Source organism: Aethalodelphis obliquidens, unplaced genomic scaffold, assembly GCF_003676395.1.
Source record: "Aethalodelphis obliquidens isolate GAN/ISIS:26980383/991018 unplaced genomic scaffold, ASM367639v1 scaffold55, whole genome shotgun sequence".
Classification (NCBI taxonomy): Eukaryota; Metazoa; Chordata; class Mammalia; order Artiodactyla; family Delphinidae; genus Aethalodelphis; species Aethalodelphis obliquidens.
This window is the reverse complement of record NW_020837999.1, coordinates 4,368,346-4,387,340: the sequence shown is the minus strand read 5'-3', so window position 1 is coordinate 4,387,340 and position 18,995 is coordinate 4,368,346. Positions and strand designations below refer to the sequence as shown.

General features: G+C 44.4%; 1 protein-coding gene across 1 annotated transcript in view; it reads left to right on the top strand.

Moving 5' to 3' along the window:
* Positions 1–18,995, top strand: part of PAPPA2 (pappalysin 2) — a 282,414-nt gene that overhangs the window by 262,612 nt on the left and 807 nt on the right. Inside the window, exon 21 of the mRNA XM_027086240.1 lies at positions 17,078–17,176. Coding sequence (XP_026942041.1) covers positions 17,078–17,176 — 99 coding nt within the window. The remainder of the gene's footprint in view (positions 1–17,077; positions 17,177–18,995) is intronic.

Genomic DNA, 18,995 nt, shown 5'->3' with positions numbered 1-18,995 from the left:
GGTTTTGCATATATTTAATTTCAGTCAAATCCATATTGCAAGAGCTATGTCACAGTCTTTTCAAGACATGCCTCTCTGAATCAGTTTGATTATAGGTATTCTGAGCTTATGAGACTTCTCTGGGATAAAGTCTTTAGTCTCTTTTCTATGAGTCAAGGATCTTCTAGGTGCCACTTTAATCCAGTTAAAAGTCCTAACAAATGATGTAATGGTCCACCCCTTGATTTGGTCTTTGCCTGAGATTAGGCCTTAACTTCAGTCTTCGAAGGCCTGTCTAATACAAAGCATTGCTCTGTTTTATCTTTTGCTTGTTGGAGATGAGAAATAGCTTTGTTTTTCACTGCAAGTCCTGGAATTTTTAGCGCTCTATATTACCTGTCAATTCTGCTGGCAAAGCAGCAACCTTTTCTGAGCTCGTCTCTTCTTGCAGCACCTTATCAGATGAACATAGCAACCAATAACTAACCCTAGTAAGGTTATTCTTTAAATTCTCTTTACCCAAAGCCAGTAGGCTATTGAGTAAATTTTCTGACCTACAAGTTCTAATAGTTAACATTATAACTTTCCTCACAACTACAGGACACATTTAATAATTTTTTTTCCCCACTACATGGGGAGTTACTTCATTTCCCCAGCTTCCTAAAACAGTTCCTTTGCTTTCTGATGCACCATTCTAGAACCAGTGCCACACATTTTAGATTTTTGTTACGGCAGCACCCCACTTCTAATACCAATCTTTGTATTATTTAGATGTTTCTACAATCATGTCACATAACAAACAACTCCAAAATACCAGTGGCATATCACAGAAAATATTATTAGTCTGCTCAGTGAAGCTGATCTTGGGGAACATGAAGGAATGTGGAATGACTGGAGGTTAAAGAGCTAAGCTAGGGCTAGGTCACTCAGGCTTTTGTGTGCCAAGCTAATGAGTTTGGACTTTATCCTGGAGTCAGTGTTGATCCATTGAAGATTTATAAGTAGAATATGAAATAATCAGGATAGGCTGTGGTCACACAGTAACCCGGAAGTCTCAGTGATTTAACATGACAAAGGACTTGTCTCTCACTTACATGAAGTCTGGCGTAGCTCTCTGGAGCACCCATTCATTTCTTGTATCTTACGCCTCTGTGCTCTCAGAATGTGGTCTCCATGGTTTCCTCCAAAAGGGCAGAGAAGAAATACAGAGAGAGGCCAATAATTCTTGAGTCCCTTAGATGAGAAGTAATGCATCACTTCTGCTTGCCTTCCCATTTACTAGAACTTGGTCACATGGCCTCAAGCCCACGACAAGCGAGTCAGGGAAACACACAGATATTAAACATCTCAGTGAGCATTAAACATCGCAGTCACAGAAAAAAGATTATACGATTTATATTTTAGGAAGAAAAGCATGGTGGCAAAGTTGGACCACGGAAGTCAGAACCTTATCCTCTCTCACCTAAACTAATGTAACAGCCACCTACCTCACTGAACTGAGGAAGCAGAAAGAGAAGAGAGAAGAGGGTCTGCATACGAAACTATTTCTTCAGTAGAAGGGTGAACATTTGGATGTTGGGTGTGATGGATGATGAGAAAGAGGTTGAAGATGAAATTAACTGGATTGGAAGGAGCGGAGGTGTATGATGATACTATGAGCTTACCTCTCATACTAATAATATCTCAGTTTGATCTGAAATAAGCTCAGCCAACAGTCTGTCAACACATAATGCTTGAACATCTACTTCGGGGAACAAAGGAAAGACCTGGTTCCTGCCTGTGTGGTTGGACTTGTGTGCTATTTGTGTCGCTGCGGGTTACCTATTTTGAATGTTCAGTTGGACCAGTTAGACCAGGTTCTAGAGGACAGGAGGCATGTGTCATTCTTCTGTGTTTATACCCACTCCCCACAATGTAGTCTAATATTAAACATTCCATAAATAGTCAATACATAGTCACATTTGTCTGAGTCATGTGCATTTTATTAACTTCTTTGGCTGCTCCTGGCAGAGAATACTTGGTAAATTCCTTATGCCTTGAAAATGGAATACGGGGGTTCCATTCTAGTTCCATAAAGGACTAGAATGAGTCCTTTATTTTTTAATTAGAGAAACCAGGTAGTAAATTGAATATGCATTATCCAGATGTGAAAGATCCTGAACAGATGATGATGATGAAATCAGCTCCCCACTGTCCTCTCTCTCCCTTGTGTGCTAGTTTGGAAGTTTAAGATACCTAAGTTTAATTTTCACCTCTATTGCTCATTCCCTAAGTGACCTTGAAGCATGGCCCTTTGTCTCATTTTCCCCATCAGTGGAATACGGATAATCATATTAATCTGCCTCACCAGGTAATGTGAGGACTAATTAAAAATGAGATTAGATTCAGTTGAAGTCTTCCTAATGTGAGAAATACTAAACTTGGTGGTGCATGTCTGCAATGCTGTTAGATTTCCAGTAATGGTCTCTGGCCTTGGAACCACTTAAGACCCTGATGACACTGTAGCTGAGTTAGAGTGTCCGAAGCCTGCCCAGCTTATTGGCTGTGCTCACCTGTTCTGGTTTCATGCCCTGTGTGCCCAGCCCAAGGGCCAGACCCATCCAGCATTGCCTAGTTACTGAATAGGAGAAGCCAATGATCTTTTTACTTCTTTGGGCTTCCTCTGAGAGCTGCTTCCTGCCTGTCTGTCTTCTTCTTACCTCCTTTTCCTGCTCCTTTTTTTCAGACAAAATCTTTGGGAATTCTTTAGGTTGACAAATCAGTAAAAGTAGCTAAATTAATAAATACACTAAATAAGTCTTGAGTGTTAGTCTGCTTGGGCTGCTATTTACAAAATACATAGGCGGGATGGCTTAAGCAACAGGCATTTATCTCTCACAGTTCTGGAGGCTGGGAAATCCCAGATCAAGGTACTGGCTGATTCAATTTCCTGGTGAGGTCTCTCCTCCTGGTGTGCAGATGGCCACCTTCTCACTGTGTCTTCACATGGCAGAGAGAGAGAGAAAGCTCTGCTATCTCTTCTTATAAGGGTAATAATCCTATTATGAGGGTCCCACCCTCATGATATCCTCTAAACCTAATTACCCCTCAAAGGCCCCACCTCCAGATACTATCATAGTGTGAGCTGGGGCTTCAGTATATGCTTTTTGAGGGAACAAAAGTCAGTCCCTAACAGCAGGTGTTTTGCTCATGCTCGCTTCAGTCAGGTAGAAAATGTCCCAATACTTAGAAATGGGTTTCCCAATTTTGCTTAACAGGTGACTACCTCCACTACATAATTTTGGGGGTGCTACGTATGCTCCTATTTCACCCATAAATTCTTGTTTTCGCCGAGTGGCTCACAAAGCTCCGATCTTTCCACAATTAAAGTCATTTTTTGCCTTAATATATTATCTTTTATTTAGTTGCAGATACGTATTTGTCACTGACCCCTTAGTATGTCTGCTGCTTTCCAGAGGGATAGAAGAATGTGCAGATACTCTGGTAGGGATGGATACACTAGTTATGGGAGTTGGCAGAGGAAGCACCGTCAAGCATGGAGATGAGGATGACGGAAAAAAAGGAGACCAGGGACCAAAGACAAATTCTGACACAGCATTGCTGCTATCCCATAACTATCAACAATGGAACCTAAGAGAGATGACTAGTATTTCAGATAACTTGGCTTATGCATTTGCCTGCCTTAAGTCACTCTGTCCCTAGAGTTGTGTGAGGTTAACAGTAAGATCCCTGGTATTACTGGTCATAGTTAAGAGAGAAGAAGAATGACCAGGTTATCTGGTAGCCATCTCTGGGAGAACTGCCCTGTACCTTCACAAATAGGGAAGCATTGATACCCAGAGTATGCAGGCTCACTGAACTCAGGAAACAAACAGAAAAATAACTCCTGGTTCCATGGTCTATTTAATAGCATTATTGGATGTTTATTGTATGCCAGGTGCATACTGTGAGGAATTATTACCATTGTTATCATTCTTGTTTTAGTGATGAGCAAATTGAGGGGCTGAGGATTCCATTGCATTTCCAAAGCCCCGGAGTTAGCAAATGAGACTGTAAATGAACCCAGGCAGCTGATTCCGGAGTCCCTGTCCTGTTCTTAAATTGGTAGGAAGATTAAAAATGAATAAACAGATAGAGAACACACAAACTAGAAATGCAGGACTTTAGGGGAGTCAGTTGAGAGACGAACATGGGGTGCTGGTCACCTGTTAGGACTTCTCCCTGGGCTTTGCAAGCTTTCGTCCAGAGGAAGAGGAGGCGGACCCAGGAACACTGCTTAGCAAGGATCAGAGACCAAGGAAGTGAGACTGGAGAACATGTTGTGAAACAGATGCAGCTGATCAGTGGTTGAGTGAATAAGATACACAGACCAGCATCCCGTAGATAAAGGGAACGTAAACAAGACACTTGCACAGAGAATAGGTTCGATATGGGTGAAAGTGAGACTGGATGGATGGACCAATTAACGGGGAATAGAACAGCCGGGCTGACAACCCAGGATGGCGTGACAGGTTAAGGATGAGAACCACAGTCATCAGCCAGCCACACAAACTGAGCTGCTCGTAGACGCAGGAACTAAAAATTAGACCAGGGCTAAAGGAAACAAGACTATTGGCAAGAAAATATTCTAGAATAAACATGCCACCTCCCTCCTGCCATTCCTCAACTCAGCTGGACCTGGATGTTACTGGGGGTGATAAAATAGTCATGTCTAAGTTGTGGGGAAAGTCTAGCAGAGATCGGGCAGGAGAGACCCTCTAGGGCTTGGTTTAGATGGAAAGAGAAAATGTGTAGAGCTTCTCACTGTGAGGTAGAACAGGCTTTGCTGAGGGGTCAGGTTCTACGTCCTGTGACTCAGTCCTTCTATTTAGTCAGGAGTCTTTCTAGCTATGTGCTCAACGAGCTGATTTTTTGAGAAAAGTTTAGCATGATTTGAGTAAAATGTCACAGATGAACCTTCATCTCCATTGGTCTGCTACCTAAATATGGCCATTTGCCAAGTCCTGACAAGTCCTTCACAAGACCCCTCCCTTCTGCTTTTTCCTATTCCATATTAGGACCCAAAATTCTGTTCTTCTCAGTTCCTACCTGCTTGAGGTCAACTTCTACCTACTCTGGAGCCCTCCAATGGTCTCCTGAACATTCCCCACTCTGTCCCCAGATCCAACCTTTGAAGCACAACTTTTACCATGTTCTGCTTCTGCCCCAAAATTAGATAAGTAAACACACAAAAAAAACTCCCAAATTTCCACTGCTCCCTATTGGCTTCGGGGATGAAGACTAGATTCCTCTAGATGGAGATTTTGACCTAACTCCAAACTTAGGCCATTCATACTCAAGGCAGAGAACCACAGATATATCTTTTCTTTTTCCATTTGAAATCTTGGTTTATATTTGCCCTCCTCCTGGGATTTTTCTCCCTACTTCTCTGCCCAAATCCTATCCATCCTCAAAGATTAAGTCTAATCCCATTTACTCCATTAAGCCTTTCTGAAATGCCCCAGCCTCTTTCCTGTTCTGAACTTCTGTAGCTCTTACTGGTGCCATTAATTACTCTGGCAATCAATCCTCCACTGGCCTGTGATTTCCTTTTCTTATTGTCTCAGATGCTGTTCAGATTCTGCCTTATTTAAGGCTGATGCCACCAAAGCTTCTTTAAGGCAAATGTTTTGTCATGCCTTGTTCATAGGAGACACACTAAGTACGTATGAAACAGATATCCTAGGGTTCTAGCAATGAGCCCCATGCCTGGCTCATAGTATATGTTTTGAAGTTAAACATCCTAGATGGTACATTTCTCATGGACTTATGTGACACTGATCTTCCATCCAGAAAGTGGCTACTTCATGCCCATAGTTATGGTAGAGATTGGATCAGGTGAGCAGTTCTGAGAAGTGAAGTGAGGCATATCATTATTATATGGTGAATAGTGCTAGAGGCAGTGTGAGTATGTCAGGATGGTTATAGCACAGGCCTGGGTGTCAGACGGTAGGTCCACATCTTTTCTAGAGACAGATTCCTTAACAGCTCTGATCCTTGGATTTTTTCATCTGTAAAATGGGTGGTTGTGAGGGTTCAATAAGATCATGAGTACAAACCTTGTAGCACAGTACTTGATACACAGAAAATGCCATATATAAAATAAAAATAGTGTCCTGTTTCTCGGGCTTCCCTGGTGGCGCAGTGGTTGAGAGTCCGCCTGCCGATGCAGGGGACGCGGGTTCGTGCCCCGGTCCGGGAAGATCCCACATGCCGCGGAGTGGCTGGGCCCGTGAGCCATGGCCGCTGAGCCTGCGCGTCCGGAGCCTGTGCTCCGTAACAGGAGAGGCCACAACAGTGAGAGGCCCGCGTACCGCAAAAAAAAAACAAAACAAAACACTAGTATCCTGTTTCTATATGATGGCTTCTAGTGTGTAAAGTTATTTTTACCTTTAGAGGCACTGCTTATGCCTGGAGCTTCTAGAGAAATTGTATATGGATGTACGTGTCTGTTTCTGTGTATAAAATATAAACACATATTTTAATGTTATATATCTGTATTATAAATATTATATGTTAGTGATTATTATACACACGTTTATCTTATATACGAACAGTACGTATATATCATTTATGCATCATATTTATGCGTATACATGTATATACGTATGTATACACACCTATTACATATATATGAAAGGAGAGAATGAGAGAGAAAGCAAGTGCTGTGAGTTATATCCCATGAAGACTTACAAAAATTCAAAGCAATGTATTAATAGGTTTAGATTTACCCCAAAGTGAAACACCCCAGTGAAGAGCTGGGTGTGGTATCAGAATGGCAGAAGCCTTTGTCAACTACGTTGATAGATTTCCTTAAACAGGTCTTCACACCCTAGGAGTTGCTGCCTTCTCCTTGAAGTTTCTCTCAGTGTGCTTGATTACTGAGGAAGAGAGAGAGAGAGAGAGGGAGAGGAGAAAGAGGTGGAGGGAAGGGCGCAGAGAGGGAGGAGGGAAGGAATGAGAGAGAATGGGAAGGAAAAAGCAAAAGACGCTCGGCAAACACCAGGAGGGCCAAGAAAAATATTTAATCCGAACAATGAATATTGTTATTTCCTCCCACAGTCTGCATTCCCCGTCCTCTTCCACGGGCGGGCTCGGGGAGCAAGCAATGCCCACCTGCCTGGCATGAGAGTGCATGTGCTGGGGGCCCCCGGGGGCCAGCACGCGTGTCGGGGGCTGCCGTGGAACGTTCCCACCATCGGCTCAGGCCTGCTTCAACCTCCCGTGAACTGCAGGCTGGCCAAGGAGCCCGGAGAGGGGACGGCAGAGGGGAACGCTCGAAGTCAGAGCAGGACCCCAGCCGTCCGCCCTGGGCCTTCTCCCAGGACTCCCGTGCTCTCCCGTCCCCGTCTCCCAGCTGCAGGTCCTCCGCCTCTGACTTCTGCATGTTTCCTTGCGCTTTCACCTCCCTCGCCTCCCAGAGCTTTGTGAGCTCTTGAACAGAGCCTGTACAGCTCCATGGCCCGATCGTGAGGGGTCTGGTGCTGGCAGAGGCCCAGAGAGGAGGCACGGGTGCGGGGCCACCTCCAGAGGTGCCTGGAGGCCAGGGGGAGGTCCCACCTGCTCAGCAAGGCACCTGCAGCGGCCGACATTCTGCTCTCAGCTTCCTTCTTCTGACGCTTGCAGTTTGGTTCCTTGAGAGTCTGCGGTTAGCGAACCTCTCCCTGGAAGGCCGTGCCGAGCTATCTCAGGTGATGTTTTAGAGAGAGTCATTGATAGTGAGAACAGCTATCTGGGGAGGCTATTAGGGGAGCCAGACAGAGGAAAGGTACCTTATCTTGGAGGAAAGGCCAGAGGAGTAGGAAGCAAAAACTATTCTGCCTTCTTAGCTTACAAAGTCGATTCGGCACGTGTCTCACTCACCAGCTATTCACGAAGCAGCTAGTGTGGTCTGTTAGGTGTTGTGCTGACGTAGGGGCCTTACTGCTGATGGAAGGAAACAGGAGTGGAAAAGGAGACAAACCGGAAGTGTCTCTGCCCCGTAGTCCTTGCACAGTTCAGACCTCTTGTGTTCAACGTTTCTACCTCTGACCTTGAACCACAGTAGGCTGGCTCCAATTATCTGGAGCCAAGGCAGGAAATTCCCCCAACGCACAATTGTTAATTTTTTCCTCTCTTAAAGAAGAAAGCCAAATGCCATGTAGCAAGACCGTCAGGAGAGTTTGCAGGCCACCTGTAACGCCCCTCCCACCGTGAAAACAAGACAAAATCATGAGAATTAACGGGTCCGCCAGCCTTGCGATGGAGACACAAATGGGTTCTGAGGGTGTGTCATCATCAGCTCCCACTGGGAGCCCCAGCACAGCCATTAGGTCACGTGGAGGACTGCTGCCGTGTCTTGAGAAGCATTGCTGTGTGGTTCAAGAAGGAGGAGGGTGGAGCTGCCATGAAATCCCAATTTAACAGCAAAGGACTGGAAATCACTGGCATCCAATCTGGACTAGCTGACTGTGCAGGATCCGCTGCTCCAGAGAAAAGGGAAAGCGTGAGAGACAGGAGTGAGACCGATGGAGGAGGAGAGAAAAGGTTTGGAGGCATTTTGTTTAGGACATGGAGCTGGGGGTTGATGCCGAGGGGGCAGGCAGTGACCTTGTGAGTGATTATGGGGATTTGAGGAAGGAGTTAAGGTGGTGGCAGAGAGTGGCTTGGAGCATGGGGTGCTCTCACAGCCTCAGACAGTTTTGGTAAAAGGTGGAGGGAGAAAAGGGCCCACAGCACAGGACACTGTTCCATCAGCAGCAGTGGTTCTATACAGTAACGTTTCTCAACCAAGGGACAGCTCACAGATTTGCAGGAGGGCTTTGCCGTCTTGTTAAGCCCCCTGAGAGAGTGTGCCAAGAACCGTGGGGAGGTGTTCTCTTCTCATGTCTCCCGTGAGAAGCAGAGCTCTGACTTGGAGACCGTGTTTTTCTGGCACAGATACGTGCAGACATACCCTGCTGCCCCAAATTCACCATCGGGGCCCTAATATCCCCCCCGGGGGTGGATGAGAAGAAGCATCAGGGCCGTTTGGGGCCAAGAGGAGGGGCCGCGTGGGGAAGCTGGTCGTGTGTGTTTGTAAGTGAGGTGGGGAGCCTGTGCCGCCGGGTCTTTTTTTGCAGCTAAGTGGAAGGAGCTGCTAGGAGGTAATTTTTGACTGAAAAGTAAGTCACAGAGAGTCTTCTCACCTTCCTGTTTTCCTGTGGTGCCCATCAGGGAAGAGGTGTCTGTGACGGTTTGGGGTTTTTCAGAGGCTAAGACACCTGAGTCACCACTACGGTTTGGAGGAGAGCCCTGGTTTCCAGAAGCCAGACAGGCCTTTCCCACTCTATTTTTTATAAGTCCCAGACCCATTTCCCTTGTCACCCGACTCTCCTCCATGACTCAGAGGGGTGCATTTATGGTGAGAGCGAAGGGAACAGGAGGCTCTCAGGGATGAGAGCGTCCACGCTTTGACTCTAAAGTACGGGTGGCAGAATCTTGACATCTTTTTGACCAGAGTCTCTCTGGAGGGAATTCAGACACCCACCCACACTGGCACAAAGCAATGGTACATTCCTGCCGCCTTCATAAAACTAGGATTCATTGAGTACTTACTGTGGGCCAGGTACTGGGCCAAGTATTTCACCTCCATTCACTCATTTTTTTCTTGACAGCAACCCTCTGAATAGGTGTTATTCCTATTTTACGAATGAGGATACCGCAGCTTAAAGCACAGTAACTCGCTCAGGCTCTAATAGTTAGTAAGGAGCAGAGCTGGGACCCGGGCGCAGGTTTATCTCACACCATACCTCATACTCTGAATCACCATACTGTACAGCCTTGAGCATTTTCCTGGGCAGGAGCTGCTAAGCTTTGGGTACCTTGCTGCAGATAAAATTATTACGGGTGAAAGAAGTCATTTGACCTTATTTTGTTTGCTTTTCTTTTTCCGTTCTCAATGCATTCTGTTTCTCTCAGAAGAGATTCGTTTTTGCACTACTTGGCTATTACTATTCTAAGACTACACTTTGGTTTTGGTGTCAGAGAGAGATAAGCTGGTGATAATCAGGCTTCTCTTTCCAGCCCTGTAAAGGTCCCCCTTTGCTCTTCCTTTTTTGAGGGTAAGAAGAGCAACCCATCATAAGAAGAGCAGCCCAGCCTCTGTCTCAGAGTTAGGTATTCACTTTAGGTGTAATTCTACAAAGCTTGATGACCCATGAGAGGGTGTGTGTGTGTGTGTGTGTGTGTGTGTGTGTGTGTGTGTGTGTGTGTGTGTGTGTGTTGAAGGAGGCTCATTTAGTAAAGGGGTAAATAGCCCAATGCAAAGAGCCTCCTTATAAGTAAAAAGGAAAAACATTCATGTTAATGACTTTGTATTCTGTAAGTGATTAAAAGGCAGGGGAACAGGAATTTTGTAAAGGTTTTTTTCTTCTGTGAAAATTGTTCAGAAGCTACATGATCTCACATGGACCAGTAAAGCACAAGAGTAGACCTGAGTACTGACCCCTCTCTAGGGGCCACCAAACGGGGCCGTTTCCCTCTGCCTATCCAACAGAATGTGTATCTTCATTGCTTTCCTTTCAATTATGTCTTGCTTATCTATTGTTTGAAGAGTAGACTCTTGGCCTTCAAGGGGGTACTCTTCGCAGTTTCAGCTGTTAGCTGGTAACCCAGCATGTCTTTAATATCTTAGTGACTAGTGACTTTGCCAAGGCCTGGATTGAACCATGGAGACTTCAGGGCTGGTAGGCAGGAGAAAATCTCTTAGTTCCAAGTGAGCCAAGCTACCTGTGCAACATCACCATTCCATATGTCATTCCATATCAGTCCTCACATTTTATCTTAGTAAAATTCTAACAGAGTCACTTAAAAGATCTCCATCTTGCAAAGCCCCAAGACCTGGGCCCCGATTCCCGATCAGCTGTTAAAACCCAGCAACTTGATTACAGATAGTGTTTGCAAACATTCCTAGGACAGCCACAGTTTCACTGTCTTCTTTCTGCTCTGGTTTTCAGCTTCTTTTTGCTGTTGGCCCCTGGCAATTTCCATTCTTTTCTTACTATACCACCTGTAGAACTGAGATGATATTGATAACTTTATTCAACATTTTTAGCTTGTTAATAGGAGAACTTTAGATGGTGTATTCTACTATTTCTTCCCACTCAGAAATAAATGTATACCAATACTCTGCACCTAGTAGGAGAGGACTAATGAAAAGGAGGGATCTGGTTATAAAGTATGCTAAAAAAAAAATGTATTTAGTCACCATCATAGTTATTTATTTCTTGAGAACCTACTGTGCATCAGAAACTGAACTAGTAGCTGGGACTGAAGGGGATTAGACTCTGAGCCCTTGATAATACGTTCTGAATGTTAAGTCCTATAATGCACATATGGATAAAACATAGCATAGTACACAGGCAAGGAGAACTCTCTGGGTCCAGGAAGCCAGATGAGATTTTCCAGAGGAGCTTGTATCTAAGAAATTCTTCCTGCACAACCCATCTCAGGGTATCTGTCGATTTTAATTTTACATTTTCCAAGAAGATTGTTGCAAACCCACATATGTGAGATCACTGGCACCCTCCCACCCCAGGGGGTGAACACGGGAGGAGTGGAACAACTCCATTTCCTCTTTTCCTCAGATGACTGCAATGAGCAGAAAATGCCTGGCTTTAGCATTCTAGGGCCCAGAAATAAATGTTTCTGGGTTGCAGGCATCTGCTGATGGGATGGGAGCACAGTGCTGCTTCCTCCTGGCAAAATCAGCTTCTAGGAAAATATGGGCCAACCGAGCCCCAAGGCCAGAAGGAGCTATAGTACCAGGTAGCTTATTTGGGTAAACTTTTAACCTGCAACTGAGAAAAACAGAAGTGAAGTTGTGGGGGGTCTAGAGGAATTGAGATTATATATATGATCCTTTCCCTGTTTCTACATTGGATCGCTGGGTTCACTTCATTATTAATGTTCTTGCACCTAAGCCCTTTTTATAGAGGTGCCAAAGGAATCTGTTACCCTGCATTCCCAAGAAATTAGAAGGTTAATGGAATAATCAGAGAGTGGTAGCATGGTTTAGCAGAAAGAACAGCAAGAATCAAGAAATTTGGGCTACGTTCCCAGGACTGTTACAACTAGCCTCGCAAACAAGACATTTCACTGTTTTAAGGGGCCACTTCAGCATTTGTAAAATGAGAGTTTTGTACTAGATAGTATTCAAGAATCCATCCAGCCTTTGAATTTTATGCATCTATGGTCCTTAAAAAAAAAAAAAGAAAGCAACTAATGTTCTGGTCATCAAGAGTCCCTGAGGGGCCTCAAAGACCTCTGAATTTTGCCCCTGAGATTCGCAGGTGAAGCAGTGGACACGTGGGCAGATCCAAGGGCTGAAGGAACCAGGCTGGAGGTCACCATTCATTGGAGAGCCAGAGAACTTCCATCTGCTGCGTGGACTTCACTGGGTGTGGCGCCACAGCTGCCTGGGGAGATGGCTTCTTTTGGCCTGATGTAGCCTAATCAATATGAAGGACTGGGTGTGGGTCTGATTTGTCATTCACATAACGAGAAGGTTTTGATGGGAAATGATGTAGGAGAAAGAAAATAGTGTTAGACATTATACAGAAATGTGATTAGCGTCTTCTCCTGTTTCAACACGCTCCTCAAGAGTACTTATCGGGCTTCTGTCCCATGCTTTACCTATAGGGGTATAATCACTTTGGGCTGATATCTCAATCTTTATGTTAGTAGAGCAGAGGGTCTGAAGCCCAAACTAACCTTTCTAGAACATCAGTGTGCTCATGGGTTCTGTTGCAGGCTGTAGAAGAAAAATGTTCTTAATCTAATTCACATAATAGAAGTACTATCAGCCAATCAGTCAAAGCTTATGGAACTCTTCCTGACAGTGGGCTCTGTGATGAGCAGTCTGGCCTATCTATTTTTACCCTCTTCTTTCACTTGCACAGTTTTCTCAGGCCCCTCTACCCCTCTGAATCATCCAGTGCTAAACTCTTTTTCATGTGGGCTAGATGTAGCAAAGCCAGCCCCTGAAAGCTCATGTCGTCCTTTCCGCATCCCCACCCACCCCAAATCTGGACTAGGTACTTCTATCTGCATCTCTATGCTAGCACTCGTCATCATAAGCTATAACTGCAAGTGGGGGGTTCTCTTGAGGACTGGAGCCATGTTTTATTTCTCTCTGTACCCTCATAACAATGCCTGGTACAAATAGGTGAGGAATAAATGCTGAGTGATTGAATAAATGACTACATCCATAGGCAACAGACAGAGCTACCATTCCTATACCCAACTCCCCAGAACAATTTAAACAGAAAATATCACCAGATAATATAACATAAAGGAGAAATTATCTTACTTCTGAGAAGTCAAGTCATATGGATAGGATAGACTGACAGCCTTTCCTCTTTGTATTTCATCACTTACGCACTTCCATTCATATGGCCACCTCAACTGCTGGAACATAGCCAGTTGGCAAGAAAAGCGTTCCTATAACAACTGAAATAGGTATCATCAAGCTCATACATCATAAGAAGAGCAACCCAGCCTCTCTCTCAGATTTAAGTATTCATTTTAGGTATAATTCTACAAAGCTTGACCCATGAGGGTGTGTGTGTGTGTGTGTGTGTGTTGAAGGAGGCTCATTTAGTAAAGGGGTAAATAGCCCAATGCAAAGAGCCTCCTTATAAGTAAAAAGGAAAAATATTCATGTTAATGACTTTGTATTCTATAAGTTATTAAAAGGCAGGGAGACAGGATTTTTTTTTAACATCTTTATTGGAGTGTAATTGCTTTACAATGGTGTGTTAGTTTCTGCTTTATAACAAAGTGAATCAGTTATACATATACATATGTTCCCATATCTCTTCCCTCTTGCGTCTCCCTCCCTCCCACCCTCCCTATCCCACCCCTGCAGGTGGTCACAAAGCACCGAGCTGATCTCCCTGTGCTAAAGTGAGAGAGAGGCATGGACATATATACACTACCAAACGTAAGATAGGTAGCTAGTGGGAAGCAGCCGCACAGCACAGGAAACAGGAATTTTATACAGGTTTTTTTCTTTTGTGAAAACAATTAAAATGAAAATTAAAAAGTGGCTCTTAAAAAAATAAGCTTTAGGTGCTTGAAAAATTCTCTTATTTGGAACACTTCGTTTTCTGATGTTACAGGAAAATGAGGTGCATGTATGGGTAGTGAAAAATTCACCTATGGACACGTTGTGCAGAGAAGCCAAGCCTTGTACCATTCCTTGGGGAAGCTTCCTGTGGGGAGGAGTGATGTCCCAAGTCAGACACCTTTCAATTATTGAGATTTGCGTCCCCCAATCTAGTCCAGTCTTCAGATACTTTAAAAACTTTGGGTCGATTAGTCATTTTTCCCTTCCTATTTTTTCCATTGTAACTTTGGACTCAAGCTGTCAAGCTTTCAGGCACACGTTGCCATAGGAGACTCTGTTTGTTTAGGGTGGAGTAGTTATTTTTGGCAGGTTAGGGGAGGAGCAATTAATTCTAATAGGTATATAGTAAATTAAATACTTGTGTCTTTCCAACCTTTTCTCTGTATTTATGCTCCTTTTTATAAATTCCCTTCTCTTCCCAGATGACCCTTCAAGAACATTCTAGAAATCATGTCCAGGCTATAGCCATCAAAGTCTAGTGAGCTCTAGAGAAGGTCACCTAGACAATTTCTAATCTTTTCAACATACCTTCCCTAATACTCTTGAGATGAGAAGCCATCCTTGGGGAAGAGGTTGGAAAGAAAGATTCCCAGGATCTTTTATTAATCCATTCAAATGTCTAAGTTGTTGTTATGAAAAGGAAGATCTTTAGATTTCCCTTTAATCCTCCATATTGAAGACCATACTTTTATATGTAGGAGAAGTATTTTGGGTGCTCTTTGGATTTTTATAGACGATTACATGAAAAAGAAAGAAGAAACAGATTAAGTTTTGCCAATGAGTCAGTCAGGGTTGGAGGAAAAGTAACAGATGCAGTGTTAGATGAGGAAGATATACTCCAAACACTGGAAAAAGAAAATTCTGGGGGAATCTCAATGGATGTATCTGGTCCTTCCAGGAGAACCCAAGGGCATCTATAGGTGTTAAGGATGCAGCTAGTTGTATTTTGACTCCTATTTGGCTGCAATTGTAGATTCAAGTTATGATTATGTAGTTATTCCCAGTTCTCCAGAGCCAGAGTAACTGGCTCCAGGGTTAAAGACAAATGCTCATCTCAAAATCTATGTCTTTTATCCCAGTGAGGCGTGTGTTGAGAACAGAATTCATTTTCACTTCCTGCTCTCAACTGACATTGCTGTGCAGCTGTGTGACAGCTGTTGAGTTCCACCCCACAAGTAGCAGCTTCTCAGAGGTTCGCAAACTGGTATACATCTGGAATGATGTTCAAGTGACCTCAGGACCCCATAGAATAAATCAAAACATTGAAGAAATAACTTGGATGAGCTCATTCTGATGTAACTCAATTGCTGAAAATTATTTAATGGCCATTAAAAAAAATATTTGTATTTATTTATTTATTTTTGGCTGCGTTGGGTCTTCGTTGCTGTGCGTGGGCTTTCTCTAGTTGCGGCGAGCGGGGGCTGCTCTTTGTTGTGGTGCACGGGCTTCTCATTGCGGTGGTTTCTTTTGTTGCGGAGCACGGGCTCTAGGCGCGCGGGCTTCAGTAGTTGTGGCACATGGGCTCGGTAGTTGTGGCTCGTGGGCTCTAGAGCGCAGGCTCAGTAGTTGTGGCGCACAGGCTTAGTTGCTCCGTGGCATGTGGGATCTTCCCGGACCAGGGCTCGAACCCATGTCCCCTGCATTGGCAGGCGGATCCTTAACCACTGCGCCACCAGGGAAGTCCCTTAATGGCCATTTTTTACTTTAGTATCTATTTCATCAAAGCAGAGTGAAATAGGGAACAGTCCTTCTATTTGACATTTAAGGAGGGTGGGGGAAGAGAAGGTGATTTGAATGTGTGAACTGGAAGGTGGCCTCAGGCCTCAAGAGTCTACTGACTGTCCTGTGGCCCGAAGAGCTTGACTCCGAGATGCTTCCTGAGGCTTCGCAATTGGGTATCCACTCAGGGTGGGGAGCAGCTAATGTGGCTGAGTAGGTGGGCTGCCTGGGCTGGTGCACCCTCCAGGATGCCGTGGGACACTGTTTCCCTCTGAGAGTGGTTCTAGAGAAACAGTGCGTTGGGCTGCTGAGCTATTTTTTTTTAACCGCTCGTTGCTGTTCTTATCATACATTCCCTTTTGGGGTGAAACACTCCACTAACTCTGGTTTGGCCTGGGCCCCTTTCCCATTTTGGTTCCTGTTAACTTGCAGCAGTAACAGGAGTAGATGGAAACCGTTTGGCTTCCTCTGCTCTAACCCTGTGTCTACCTGCTGTGCATGAAGTAGCTGTACATGTGGGATGATTTGTGTTCCGGCACTGGTGTCCCAAACCCTAGGACCACTGCATTCTGGACAAACATCACTTGAGTCTATAGCAACCCAGGCCTATTAGGGTCTCTAAGTACAAGGACCAGAAGAGATGGGGGTTATGGTCCTTAATCTGTGAGAAGCAGCAAAAAATCAAGATACATGACTTCTAAGCCTAAACTCTGCTTGACCTAGCTGTGTGACCCGGAGTAATTTTTGTCATCTCTATTTATCCCCATTTCCTCACTGATAAAATGGGACTTTAAAAGCCAAACCTGCCTGATGCACAGGTTTTCCTGATGAGCAACAGAGTTATTAACATGTGTGAAAATATTTTGTAACCTACCTAATGATGTAAAGACCTACTATTACGAGAAGGTGAAAAAGTCGATCAAGGAATTAAATGAACCATCCTGGTCCCTAGAGTAGGCCAGAAGCAGATACTGGTGGTGAAATTTGACAATTCCTTCGATCCAATGGTCTTATCTTGAGACTTTTCAACTTCTTGAGAGTGTTAGGTCAATTTTTACCCTGCCCCCTTTGGTGCTCTCCCGTAATAATGTCTCGAGTTCCATGGATTATGTTGGGAGTGGGATGAGTGGGAGAATAGGGTGAAGCTGAGTGAAGTTGTACTTAGACCGTTACTTGCTACCTCCTTACCAGCCTTTCCAAGCAGATGGTTGGTGTGATACCATCAATAACCGGGCCTACTGCCACTATGATGGGGGAGACTGCTGCTCTTCCACGCTCTCCTCCAAGAAGGTAAGTGAGGGCACCTGGGAGTGGGAGGGAGAGGGTAGCAGTTCCAGGAATAGAGGCAGGAGCTTTGGCTAGCTCTCCTTCGTGGTGCATCATAATTTGTTTTTCTTCAACAGTCAAGAAGAGGGAATGATAACGAACAAACATGGGAGCTTCTACAGTGACAGGATTAAGGATAGTAATTTTAGGATAGGTTGTTAGAAAACACTAGTCTCTCATTGTCAGTCCTGTAACTGCTAGAGAAAAGCCATGCTTCTGCTGCTCAAAGACTCCCACCTGCTTATCATTGCCCAGGAGAAGTTTCTGTAGGTAGGGAAAAATGGCCTCTACTCCTTGGAGAGGCAGGATTATCCACGAAGTGGTATCCACTTATTATTAAACTTCACAGCTAAATGAATAATCCTATAAAGTGTATTCCAAGCACATTGCAGGTGTATGTTGAGCGGCCACCACGAGCTACCTGGAGCACTCCCCCGCTGTACCCTGAGCAGTAGCCCTTTCCTTGATGCCTTTTATCCTGTTGCTCTGGACGCTATTAAAATAGATATGCTTAAGCTAAGCCTATAAAATGGAATAGGCTGAAAATTTGGAATAATATGGATGAAAACCCAAGAGCTCCAAAGATAACTGACGCTAGTTGGCCGATGTGATGAATCAGAAATACACAAGAATGTTTCCTTCCTTGTATGTGTCTCCACAATAAAGTCACGTCTGCGTGATTACCTCTACACAGACCTGAATACTCCTCCTAACGGCTAATATTTACTGATGGCTCACTCTGTGCCAGGCATTGTTCTCACCACTGACATGAATTAACTTATTTAGTACAGAGAGCTCAGGGACTTTTGTATCACTGTTCAGTTTGGCCCCCTTTTGCTCTAAAACCCAGCAAATCCCAAACCGTGAGAAACAGATCAAGAGCTTGGATTGCAGGTCAGACCTCATGCCAACTAGTTCCTGGTCTCACTTGAAGAAAGTAACTGGTCAAGGATCCCATTTCTACTCAGGAAGGCATAACCACTTCGGAAGAAAGCAGTCAATTCTCTCCCCATCTCCATCTCACACTCAGCAGATCTAGGGTTTTTCTTTCATGGATTTTGGTGCCTGTGGCCAGTATACACACGAATCAGGATTGAAAAAGCATTTCACCCCTGTTGACTCCTAAATTACATTTCATTCATATGTGACAATATGCTGGGAGACTTCCTCAAACCCCACCGCCCGTTCTCCAGCCCACTTGCCCAGTCGCCCAGCCTCTCTCTTCAGTGTGCTCGGACTGGTAAATAATATGCTGATCTGCTGTTTCATTTGGCCATCCAAGCCCAAAGAGCAGGATCTCCGCCACTTTTACATCATGTCTCCTGCACGCCCAGTTCTCTCTGAAGCTAATTATGGACACTCAAAAAGTATGATTATCTGTTGGTAGCAGTGCAAGCAGGAAGAGAGCAACTTTTGCTGGACCATCTCTGACCTGGAGGAGGGATAATTACACAGCAGGAAGGCAATCTAGCCACAAACAACGGGTAGAGAGATGCATTGTTTCACCAAGCCAAAGTATATCCTGGGTTCAAGAAGGGCAAAACCTCAAGCTTATGAAGATAGAAGAGATGATTCTATGGCCCCAAGAACATCAAAAAAGTAGAAGACATAGAGCTAGGTAATAGAGCCTTGGTTTTCCAGATCGTAGTGTCATGACCTTGAGTTAAGTCACCCTACCTCTCTTGACCTTCTCTGTAAGAAGAAAATACTAACGTTCATCTTACCTACTTTACAAAGATTTTGTGAAGGTTGATAATAACGACAAAAACATTAACAGCAGTAG